At 31.8% G+C, this 13,407-nt stretch overlaps 1 protein-coding gene across 1 annotated transcript; it reads right to left on the minus strand.

Annotated features, from left to right (window-relative positions):
- Window positions 1-2,260: 2,260 nt before the first annotated feature.
- LOC133176733 (uncharacterized) lies at window positions 2,261-13,050 on the minus strand. The gene is made up of 4 exons (XM_061311805.1): window positions 12,940-13,050; window positions 6,682-6,915; window positions 3,171-3,335; window positions 2,261-2,883 (listed from the first exon to the last, which is right to left on the minus strand). The coding sequence occupies exons 2-4, from the start codon at window positions 6,905-6,907 to the stop codon at window positions 2,453-2,455; spliced, it is 822 nt and encodes a 273-aa protein (XP_061167789.1). The 5' UTR covers window positions 6,908-6,915; window positions 12,940-13,050; the 3' UTR covers window positions 2,261-2,452.
- Window positions 13,051-13,407: the final 357 nt, after the last annotated feature.

The following is a 13,407-nucleotide window of genomic DNA, read 5'->3' on the forward strand; positions in this document are numbered from 1 at the left end:
TGGCCGCAAGATAAGTTTCTAGCGCCTGACAATGAAATATCTGGCGGCCGCCAGAGGAAATCTGGATTATCTATATACTCGTACGCTTGATTAACTGCTACAAAGTTATACTCTCGGTTTTATTTAATTCTAATGTAATCGAATTCCATGTATCTGTAGTTTGGCCTGAACTTATCGTTTAATGCTTAACGAATATGATTTTAAATACTATGACCGATATGTATGAAGAAATTATTGACTTTTTCCATTTGAATTCAACATATTGTGTATTCTTTAACTATGTTGTTGAAGGAAAATGTAGTTGACCGTTCATTCATGGTTCATTAGATTACATAATGTCTACACCGGAAACATTGGGCGGCGACTAGTTAATATGTGGCGGACGCCACATAATTAATTGGCGTCCGCCACATAAATAACTGGAGACCGACAGATATTCAGATATTCATGTGGCAGCCGCCAGATAAAATATTTTTCTCACCTGGCATCTACCGGCTTTCGTATATTTATTATATTGTAGCTATCAACAAATTAATTGTTTGTAAGAAACCATCACAAAGTTTAGTAAAACAAATTGCAGGCAATATTTCAGCAATTTTATTTATGACTCTTTTCACCGATGTTTACAAGCGATCTTTCTTGGGGCAAGGTTTTTCCTAAAAATGCAAGCTAACCAGATCAGAAATGGTCATTTGGAAAGGAACAATGCTGAAATTTTAAAAGAGGACCGCTTGTAATCCATGATTCCTCGAACTCTAAACCATACTTTTATATTTTGGTTTGAGGAAGGCACCACAATAGCGGGGATAAGAGTCGAAAGGATCTCGGATTAGACCGCTTGTACTAATCTTGCAGTGTAAAATGACATTCATTTTATTCTTTATAGAATTTCTATCCAAGAAAATTAAAATATTGTTATATACTAATTGAAAATGTTAGGTGCAATAAAAAATGTTAATTTTCTTTATCGTCCCCAGCTACATGTATCTGATTGGCTCAAGCTAGATCAGCGATAAACTATAAAACAAAATTCTGACTGGGTATTCTTATTTAAACCTTTAAGAAGTAAATTGAAAAGTGGAAACAAATCTTATGTAAAACAACAATAGTAATAGTCACAATAATCAGTATTAACTGAGTGTTTTTAAAAACAGATGCTTCAACTCATGTTTATAATTGTGATGTCATGATGAAAATGATGTTGTAATTCCTTATATGATATTGCTTGTTGTTTTACACATAACTGCACTATACTATTTCAACATGGATTTTAAAAGATATTTTTCATTAACTGGGGAAAAAAATTTAACCTTTTGGTTCTGTACAATCCCTCGACATATAAACTTCCTTTTTTAAGTAAAATATTAAAGTGAAATGGTCCATAGCTTTCCAATTACTTCGATGGAGACGAATAACTGGCAGACAGTAATTGCATTGTATCAATAAACAGTGATTATTATACTAGTGTATTCCGAGAGCAACACAAAATGCAATATATTGCAAATCGTAGAAATTTATCATGTTCATTATCAAAATGTTTATCACCACATCGTAACGAACCACAGATTAATGGAAATGTCGGGACAAATAATTTTGCTGTCATGCAATAAATATTCTTAAAAATTTTTGACATAAAAAATGGCCCATTATGCGTTGTTACATTTGCGTCGATCTCAGCACAAAATGTAATCGTGCAAAATTTAATAATCACAGTTTATAACATTTTGCATCGTAGCATAGCGCCAAACTTCAAATTGCTTTAAATTAGATGGCATAAAATAAATGTTATACATGTAAAAGTTATATCGCTGAATTCTTTTAGAAATACACTATAAAGTAAGTTTGAGCCAAATTTATATCCATTATGATTACCACATGAAATATCAGTATATAAAAGCTTTATAGGTATGATTATTTACCATTTATGCTAGTCTTATTCCAAAACAAATATGGCCCTGTTTACGATGGTACAGTTCAAGATAGACGAGTGTCACTAAACATGTACTTGCTATGATGCAAACCACGGCCAAATCAAGAGACCATCCGGTTTTTCCGGACTCCAATTTGGCCGCCTCTGTAGAGGTCATGACAGTGACAAGGGTCGTGAACATCACTGTAAAATACAGATGGATTTCCCTCAAAGGAAACAGTTCCGAATATTTGTGAGGACTGTTAAATATTAAGGTTTCGCGAAAAAGATGTTGCAATTATCCAGATAGAAGAAATGAACATCCACAAAGGCAAAAATGAAAACAAGACAAGTGATTATGTATTTATTCTCTGAATGATGTTCACATACGTAAGTCTCAAGCTTTACTATTGCACAGTTGTCTGTCTAATAACGTATCCTTAATTTTACATGTCTGTCTGCAAATAAGAAAATATTAAAACCGACTATCTTAAAGGCCCTATCTTAACATGTCTCCGGATAGAATTCGATATAACCATCTTGTTAGACCTCCCATTCCTTCTGTCCCCTTTTAGATGAACCTGGTTCTTCGGTATAATTTACAACATCTGTAGAAACAGTATCTATTGAGAAATCATCAGGAATGTGGTAATAGGATCCAGAATGCAGGGAAAGGCTGCCTGTGGAAGAACGATAGGAATAGGATAAGTCATCCCTAGGATGTGGATCAGGTAGATCATTAACAACGGAAAGTTCCGAATGGCGAATTTTTGAATTAACTTCAATTGTCACATCTGGTTTGAATTTTTCAATAATTTTTTGTTCACTTCTTCTTTCCAGGAATATTGCAACACCAATCGCACCTTCTAACATAATACATAAGAACGTCAACCCAAAAGACCAGCCTATTCGTCCTTGTGGGAGATCGTCCACTTCCGCTCCAATAATGATAAAATTAAGCAGCAAAAGAAAAACTACAAGCAAAACATTTTTTTTTTTAAAAAGTTCAACATAATATGGAATGTGGTGTCAGGCTAATATTAGAACATAATTATGATAGAGTATCTGAATAAACGTTTTTTTAAGGTTACGATGTGAGAAGAATCTCAACAGCTCCGGTAATATTCTTGTTTCCTCCATTATAATTAAATGCCAATTAAGTTTTTCAGGGAATCGTTTTTAAGAAACTAGCAATAAAACTAAGAAATGAACTACATACAAATAAAATATTATGTAGATTTTCTATACTTATGATTATTACCAATAACAGCTGAGAATCCTAGTATAGCACCAGCGAGCTTCTGTCTGTATTTCTCGACTTCGTTAATGCACAGGTATCCTATAAGCGCGAATTCCTGGAGGAAAATGGCTATCAGAGAACACGTCATGAGGATCCTTGCCCCGTGGTACCAGTCACTACCCCCGCCTTCAACAACGAGAAAAGATTGAAATTTTATGGAATTCTACTAATGACTTCGCAGGTGAGTTAAGGCTATCGCCATTTTCACAGTATTTGTGTTTTTTCATACTCACTTATGTTATAATGCACTCTGCATCAAAATATATGATTAAAACCTTAACAATTATGACAAAATTATGACAAAATGGTACCCCTAACAAGTTAAATGATATATAACACTCCCATGTTCTATACAATAAAAATATTAAAGATTTACTACCTAAAATACATGTATGGGATATATTTTGCGTTATGCTGTTGCAGCTGAAAAAATGGCTTTGTTTTCCAGTTTTTATTTCAGGAGATTTACAATAGAAACTCTTAGATATAGACGTCAAATCATTGTGAAATTATCCCTCTTTTATATGCAATTTACTGTATGTAAATCAACAAAATATTAGCAAAATAATGTTTAAATATGTGAAAATGCAGATACGTTATGAAATTTAATAAAATTCTACTGTTTGAACTTGCAGTTTAAAAAAATATATGTTAATGCATTACTCTTACTTTAGGTTCATTTTAAAATTAGAGTTAAATGATAAATGAAACAATAAAGAAAAGTTTGAGTGGATTCTTCGAAACTTTAGAAAATGACACATTTTCTTCTTACTGGCATAAAAATGTCCCAAAATTCTGTAGTGTCCGCAACATGTGCTTCTTCTGGAATGCATTATGAATTATATTTCTTTTATTTTACATGTAAGAGGCCAGTACAGCTACTAATCTATCTACCAAAAAATATCAGACTTTAGCTCAGTGTTGCTTGGAATTCTGGCAAATATATTGTGTTTTGTAGAGTCCGCAACGCTGTAGAGTCCGCAACAGCTTTTTAAATTCACAGTTTCTTCAAAGAAATGTAACATGATTACAATTGATCATCACTATAATTGTCCAAATATTCAATACGAATATGTAAGGTTACAAAACTTAGTGGAACTATAACTTCATACTTTGAATAACACCATTAACGACTTGTTTATACATAATATTCAAAATCTTTCAATTGTCAGTCTTATGTTATATATTGAAAGTTAATTTTCATGTGGTATTTAAAACTGAATAAGTGGAAACTAAAGAATATATCAAGATGTTAATTAATAAGTCTAGTTCTAATTAATACAGTTGTGTTGCGGACACTACAGTAATAACTATATACCACATTCATTTATTATTTTCACTTTTTATTTCATTAAATATTTTTGAAATGTAAAACACTTCTCTGATATTTTGCTCCTTTGATAATACAATTAGTTAACTGGATTAAGATAACAAATGGTGATTTTTGTACAAGATAACACTTCAAACTTACTGGTATATATATGGATTTTATTTTCCAGGCCGGATAGCCATTTTTGACTAGCCTTTTTTATTTCCCTATAATATAACACCATTTACTGTACATATAGAACTAGTTAGAGATTAAGATTTTCAGTTTACTCCATTAAAACCAAATATGGTGTCATATAGCAATATTTCAATATATTGTAGTGTCCGCAGCAATTTCAATACTGAAAAAAAATTATGGATGCCTCAGTAAATTCTTTAATTCATTGAATTTATCTATAAAACTATTTGTTATAACTTCTTTAATTGTATTAAAATAAGTAAAATCAGAGACATTTTTTAAAACTGCAAAACAATTATACATCAAGAAATAATTAATGGTCCTTGTTATGTGGTTATTTTCATCTCAATAAACCACATTCTGCATCTTTTTATATGATACCTTTTCAAGAGTTGATTCGGTGGTATATAATTCAGCCTAGAAATGAACATTTATCAACAATTATTTTTATAAAAATGACAAAAGATTATTCTTATGGTTACTTGCAGTGTCCGCAACAAAAATGCTATGCATTTTCAAAGCTAGACAAGATACAAACGAAGATATCCAGGGTGTTATGACAAATGTATTTGAAATTTAGAAGTATTCAATTTAATTTTCACATGATAATTATATAGGTCTTATGTGTGATTGTAAAGGTAGATGAACTTAAGGAAGGGAGATAAATTAGGCAAAAAAATTAGCAAGTCATTAATGTGAATAAAATTTTTGTTTTCAAAGAGAACCATAAGATTTTTCTTTTATTTCACTGCAATTAGGTACATAATCAAAACCCGCAAGAAGTTTGGAATAAATAAATATCTTTAATATTTTATTTTAGACATAACAGGTGTAATGTAGTGTCCGCAACACAAGGTCTCGCCCAAAATTTGACTTCGCATAACTTTTTTCGTAAGAATGCTTATATAAAAAAATTTGGGACTCATTTGCATAGGTATTGTACTTTCTAGAAAACATGTCAATAATGTGCTGTTTGACTTTTTATTTTTTGGTCCAAGTGCAACACAATTAGCACAAATACTGTGAAAATGGCGTATATATAGGCATTTCTAAGCAAATAAACTAAATTAAAATGCCTAAGGACAATATCTATCATACAGAGAAAGTTAAAAGCAACCCACGACATGAGATAGTCAGTACACATTATGACGTCATATTATGACGTCATTGTTCTTTACTACACAATATTATAATGCATGAGCATTGATCAACAAAAATGCTTCAGTGCAAGGGCATGCTCTATTTTATTTAACTGAAACAAGGTATATTTAGAAGCAAATTATTCTAAAGATTGCTGTTATTGCTGCACAAATATCTCAGTTGTATAATTTCTATTTGTAAAGTTTTAAGTTGAATCAGGGTAAAAATGCACAATCCGGTATAAGTTTCCTCAAATTCCGATCAAATGAGAAAATGCCTAGGATTTGTGCAGCAGTTTTATTAATCTATAGAATATTCTTCTTAGCATCATACAATTTTTATGTAAAAGCTGTTTTGTTGATATGTGTTTTATTACCTCCAGTAGGTAAGAACAATGACGTCATAATATGACGTCATAATGTATACTGGCTATAACATACGGTGGGTACGACATGTAAGTATGCAAAGGAAAATAAATAAAAACTTTTTCTGAATAATAAATACACCTCTTATGCATTTTTATTAGCTCATTTGCATAGAAACGCCTATACCTAGCCTTAACTCACATGCGTTCATCCGAATTTTTTTCATATCAATCCTGCCAATTAATTCTTACAAAAAGGAATCCACAATTGGTCTATTGACCGCAACAATTACAGCAGCATTCACAGCAACATTCATAAACGTAAAATAAAATTGAAAATATTTTTTGTATCTACTGGCACTTATCTACTGGTAAATAAAAATTACAGGACATCTATATTGAGTGAAGTTCGTTAAATAATTATATATGAGTGCTTCTATCTCAACAATATCTCAACTCACCTTCTTTGAAAATCTTGTTCTCAAATATTGAATTGGAACATTCTGAACCTCCGTCAACAGATTGCCAGCAACCTATCCATAGTCCCATGTTGATGTCTTTTCCATCCAACCGGAAATACCACCAGTGATTTGTGCAGAAACAAATAATGAAGAATAACAAGTTGATGGCATAGCAACCAAAGGCTCCAAAAGACAGGTAGGAGTGTTGAGGTCGAAGTCTGTACATGGTTTTAGCTAAACAACGAAACGTTAGTTCTATAATTATTCGTTCTAACACCAGTGTCGATGATATATGATTGCGCCCATGACAAAAGGGCCTTATGGCAATTTTGCTAAAACAGAGATATAACGTCATAAAGATATGACGTTGCAGACGGTGAGCGTCGACGCAGATTTTTTTTATCCACGTGTTTTACATTTTGACACGTCTAGCTCACTTTTGTCGTTGTTCTCAACATTGAAATAATTATCTATTTTCATTTATATCTTTAATTCACGTCTTGATCTTCTAGTCCACTGATATTAATTAAAATATTTAGAATTTTATTCGAGACCCGTTTCTTTACTACATGTTATTGTAGCTTTATACGTCTCTGATCTGGGCTATGCATTTCCTATGTACATGTATAGAAGCTTCAGACAAGGTGATTTTCTGGATAATTGAATATGGATGAACGAATGCGATTTTGATATATAGACAAATTGAAGTTATTTATTAGACATGGGTATATTATCAAAATATTGCAGAGGAAATCGTTTTTCTGTATAAGATCCGCCCCACCATTCTCAACATATCGATCATGTAAACATTGAAGCATTGGTACATCGTGTATAAATTTTTGTTGTTAAATGCTTTAATTGCCAAAAATTTGAAACTGATCACACTTCTTCCAACAGAAAAGAAAAGTATTCTTGTAAGTTTTCACAAATCTAGCAGAAGTACGAACGAATGACAGACGTGATATTATTTTTAATATATTCGATCAGTGCATATTATCTATTCAAGATATATTACTAAAGTCAGGTACTCTTCACACAATTGCTCCGAAGAAAATAGTTCCATTCATGATCAGTAGATACAACATTACAACAAATGTTAAGAATAATGATGTATATTTAATACGTTAAAGAAAACAAAATTAACGTAAAAAGATTTTAAATGAATCACTTTTCCCAAGAAAAGGAAATAAAAAGTTTTCATATTCCTACGCTCGCTGCCTCCTCAGTCTTTTTCACGAAAATATATAGGTCATCCTTCGATTGATAGTGATAAATCTTTTCACCAATTATATAACTGTCATGATTATTGTTCGTTAATTGCCGTATATTTTCTTTTGAGTGAGAATATTAATCATTAACTGTGTGTGTGTGTGTGGTTTTTTCTCTTTTTTTAAATAACGGAATGGTTATTATGTTGTTAAACACCTGCAATCGTAACTTCTCGGCAAAGCAACGTGATTTGCCGAGCTCGTCTGAAAGGATCTTCGCACGTGTGTAAACCTAGTCTATTTGGTCTTGCAAGCACAGGTATGTGCATCGTTCGCTAGTGACGCTTAGATCATGTAGACTGGGTATCAGTATTTGCTACGGACATGAAGAAGAACTATACACCAGTTTCATAACAAGTGCAGGTTTTTTTACTCAAGCCCTAGACTGGGCTAAAGGGGCTGAGTTACCCAAAACGATGCTAGGTCATTGATCTACTCAGTTTAAAAACACGAAAATATACTATTTTTGTAAATAAAAACATTTCTAGAAACAAAAATGAAGTTTATCTTCAAAACGTCTCTATATTCAAAATCTATATAAAGTGTTAAATGTCGGATTTTATTCTATGACGAAGGAGTGATGCTCCACAGCCGCAACCGATCTCGCGCTTTCCTTTGCGTTTAACAACGGCCGTCAATGCATCTCTAGACGAGTTCATTGATTACTCTTGTTGACCCATCTTTAACATCTGCCTATACTTTGAGTTAAAGTACTTTAATAGCACAAAATTAAAAAATAAATTAAAATCTATCCTTGATAGATCTATAGTTTTGCTATTTATAAAAATTGGGCTATCTTTGATCTTTGCTTGGACTTGTTTCGAATTTTTACAGAAGATTCTAACATTGGAAAGTTAGATGGTACACATGTAGCACAGGCCCATAGTATGCGGGATTTTTTCGGAGCCCCCCCCCCCTTTCACTTTGAAAACGTTGCTACAGGCCTGTAACATGCTATTTGGATTAAATATTCCTGAAAATGAGTGAGCTGTTAAATACATCTTTAAAATTATACGGTTAATTATATTTAGTCTATGTTCTATGTGAAATTAAAACTTTTTCTATAGGCATCTGCAACGTTGTGATAATAAAAGTCACTAATCGCATGTAACGTTATATACATGTATGTACATGCAGTTTCCTTAGTACATGCATATTTTATTCAACAAAAGATGTTGAAACCCAGTAGCCTAAATATTATGTCATTTTAGGTTATTTATGGCCATTGTATAGTTGACTTTCTACAGCTTGAGTATCTCTGACGTTTTATCAGTAAATAGTTTTTTTTTTTAAAATTAGAAATCATCTGAGCACAATGAAAATTCGAATAAATTAAAAGTCGAATATCTTGGATATGGGGTAACCCATATCTATTCTTGTTAAGAACTATAAATAAAAACAAGAGAGGTAACTCTGACAAGCGAGATACTAGAGAGGTACCAGAGAGGGACTTTTTTTTTTTTAAACACCATTCAAAATCAACATAATCATTCAAATTTGCTCCCGTAGTATAAAAAATATTTCTAAAAATCTTACTTATCATCAGTTAAAAAAACGTTTTAATTGTAAGTATTATATTTATATTTTCTTTAAAAGTATTTTTGAAAGCTCATGGAACTAGCTGCTGTCAAAGTGAAAGAGAAAAAAAATATAGAATAAGAAATAGATGCTACATTGAACCAGACTTTCATTTATTTTTTTTAAATCTGTTACATGTGCATCTATTTATTTCAACATGAAATTATTTCTTAAAAAAATTGAATTTTAATTTTTTTTTTCTCAGTAATAATGATCATAAATTTAAATAAAATAAAATTATATTAAAAAAAAATTGTTTCGTCTTATTTTTGTTGTTGCCACTTCCGATGTAAGTACTTGAAAACAAACAAAAACTACCGAATGAAATAAAATTCTTCTAATTGTTCTAGCTTAAAAAAAGTTTACATGTATGTATACCTGATGTGTGAGAGAGAGAGAGAGAGAGAGAGAGAGAGAGAGAGAGAGAGAGAGAGAGAGAGAGTGAGAGATGTTACATTAAATTCAGTTTATTAATACAATGTGAAATGTGAAACAGAACAATATCGTATTATGAAAAGAAATCTCTATCTCTTTTTTTTCTTTTGCTGTCTATTTATTTTCAGTAACTCGAAAATATAACATTTTGGTAATCGTGTTGTGCATAAAAAAGTTCAAAGGTTTTAGCTTTATCTGTAGTTTTTAGTCACTTAAAAGTCAAATATATGTAATCCTTGTCATTCATAGAATCTCAGCATTGTATGTCATTACAGTTCTATTATCAATCTAAAACTCGTTTTCTTATTGAAATAATAATCTCAGTTATCGGTTTAGTATGATATTGCTTAACTTGCCGTTGAATTATGTTAACGGGCTGATTTTGTTATTTGGATTTATTGAAATAAATCTTGTTAAGATCAAATTGTATTTAACTATGCATTGAACAAATTAAATTAAATGCTAAAAATATACGGCACAAAAGACTAAGAATATGTTTGCAAGTTTTTATTTTTGTGGCAGTGCAGGAGACCGGGGAAGAGGGCCAGGGTCATTTTATATTACCGGGACCTAACTACTTTACAGTGTATCTGTAAAGCTTTACAAGGATAAGCATATCCAAGTCTCTGGCATGGGGCCAGAATGGAATTTTTATATTGTAAAACTTCATATACAATAACATTTGAAAACAATAACATTAGAATTTCATACGATAAAGAAGCCGCGAGAAATGGGGGGGGGGGGGGGATTCTACACACACCATCACATAACAATAATTACATGTACCTAAATGTGTGCCACATTGTAAAAAAATGTCATTTAAAAACTCAGCCAGTCAAGGAATATTATGAACCAGTCGCATTTAACTGACTGGATATATAAAACTTTCAATTAATTTTTACCCCCCCCCCCCCGCCGAAAAAATTCTATTAATTAATCTGCATGTCATTGATTCATAACGACAACATATATATAATTATTTATGATTTATTTTTTTTGAAAAATCTATATTATATTAATTTTAAAAAATGACATATTGATTTCATTCAAAATTTGTTGAAATGACAATAAAATATCTGATATCTATTAATACCCAGTGTATACATGTTCTTCTAAAACCATTTAATTTTACAAAATCAAACAAAATCGTTATTCTAGGACGCAATTTTTCTCATGATTAACTAGATTTGATAGCAGTTAAGTTTCCAGTTCCAGGTATGTGGAGCTCATGATCGCTGTTTGTTTTGAAAATGACTCTGCTCATATACATGTACGTAAGGAGAGAGTTCAAGATGCAAAAATAAATTGAGGAATTATTTCAATATTATTTCAAACCTAACCACATGACGTATTTGGAGGTTATGGGGTTGGTGGTGGGAAGGCACCCCCCCCCCCCCCCCTGCACACCTAAAATATAGGAGGATTTTAAAAATACGACAACCCTCGTATGCTATTAAACTCATGTTAACTACAAGTAATGTATGTTTCTGTCATTTAACTTTTAACCCCCCCCCCACACACACACACTACCAACCACTGGTCATCCTGGATCTGTTGTGTTCCTTTCATTTTAAATGCATGTGAATCATAATTCATTCATTTGTTTATAATTTTTCAACCTGCTTACTTAAAATTAATTATTCAAAAATTTTCCTTGCTGTGACTGGAAAAATGTGTATCATTTCAATTAAAAAAAGAAGTTTTGTTACCACATGCGAGCAGAAGCCCTTCTGATTTTTTGTTTAAAAATTTTTTATCGAATATTGCTTAACATGCAGTGTATCAACTTAATGTCCTTAAATTGTTGTACAGCATATACGGTAACTCTCTACATTTCACAAATTTTCTGTCTAATTATATTTAGAAAACAAAACAAAAAAAAAAAAAAACAAACAAACAAACAAACAAAACAAAACAAAAAAAAACAACAAATTTTCACTACCCAGCAGCATCTATTTTATTGTTGTTACCAAGAATTTTTTTGAAATATTTTTTAACTTCACATTTTGAAAGAGATATCGTTTATACTGAATTCAACCCCCCCCCCCCCAAATAAAAAAAAAAAAAAAAAAAGGAATTGACATCTTGTCCTATCGAGAGCCATGCTTAAAATGAGATGATTTTCTAATGAATTCTACAGGTTTCTCAAACGATTATTATACGAGATAAATACTTTGGTTTTGAGAGAATAAATTGATATTGAACAGAAGCCGCTTGCTTCTCGGGTTTTCCTGACATTCCAGCATAGTGAAATGTAAAACAAACAAACGAACAAACACTCATAATTCTATACACCGCTGCATGATGGATAATAGTTAATACAACTATTTATTATATTATACAATTATTAAAAGAGACAAAGACTCAAAAATGTTTCTGGAAATGCTCAATAACATAAATTTATTACCGTAGTACAATGCAAAGTGAAAGTCATGTTCACTCTGAAAACTTTTGACGTTGGTGCGAAAGTAACATGACGTCATTGTTTACCTGTTAAAGTATCATTGATATAAATGAAGAAAAACCCACTTAGAGTTGACGTAGGGCCATAAAAATTCAGATTTGGCAACTTCTAACCTTGCTCTATTAATATCCATGAAAAACTTAAAATGTGTAAAAATTGCCATAAGGGCCCTTTTCCCATGGGCGCAATCATATATTATTGAATGGGGATTACAAGGAATATAACTTTAATGAGCGAAGGAGTGATATGGTAAGGGTTCAATATAAACTTATAACGGCAGAGGCAAAAGGATAGAATTCTTCCATGAATATGGTAAAATAACGTTCATTTCAAAATTAAATGCAAGACAAATATGTAAGACAGGGGTGTATTTCAATATACCCTATTTTTTCCCTTCATTTAACATAAATCTTTCTTTCATGTTTCGTTCGTAAAAATGAAACGCACAGACATCAAATGCGGAAGTGAAAAAACACCAATATTAGAAAAATGTTGGATCAAAATGTTTCATACCATATCAATAGAGGCTTGGAAATGAGACTGAGATTATGGACAACAGGTCATATTGAGGTCATAATCACCGAAACATCTATAAGTCACACATTTACATGAAGAAATAATGCCGCCAGTCGCCATTCTTCCTTGGTATAGAGTTCACAGTACATAAACAAACGTACTACAATACCACTGTCATAGCTCGTTCCACACGACCTATAAGAAGGGTTTAAAGGGTATCTGGTTTTTTCATTCATCTGTGTATATTTATTCCTTTTTTGTTCATGGTTATCTATTTAATTCATCGTACCTTTCTGTCCAATTATATAGCGGTTTACCTGAACATCGTGCGCTAATACTCTAGACACCGCCGACTTTCGAACTTTAGCTGAAAAACTCTTTAACAAGGCTTTGCTTTTATAGACTTGTAGTTACTGTACAGTCAAGGTAAAGTCCATGTTTTTTTTTTGGGGGGGGAGGGGCGTA

Source organism: Saccostrea echinata, unplaced genomic scaffold (genome assembly GCF_033153115.1).
Source record: "Saccostrea echinata isolate AGI-Se365-2 ecotype Australia unplaced genomic scaffold, CSIRO_AGI_Sech_v1 ptg000081l, whole genome shotgun sequence".
Taxonomy (NCBI): domain Eukaryota; kingdom Metazoa; phylum Mollusca; class Bivalvia; order Ostreida; family Ostreidae; genus Saccostrea; species Saccostrea echinata.

What these genes read in the sequence shown, in the direction of transcription:
- LOC133176733 (XM_061311805.1), bottom strand. Translation starts at nt 6,907, where the DNA reads ATGTACAGACTTCGACCTCAACACTCCTACCTGTCTTTTGGAGCCTTT. An exon ending in GAACAAGATTTTCAAAGAAG is followed by an intron (nt 3,336 to 6,681) that starts GTGAGTTGAGAT and finishes TCGTTGTTGAAG; the next exon opens with GCGGGGGTAGTGACTGGTAC. An exon ending in AGGATTCTCAGCTGTTATTG is followed by an intron (nt 2,884 to 3,170) that starts GTAATAATCATA and finishes TTTTGCTTGTAG; the next exon opens with TTTTTCTTTTGCTGCTTAAT.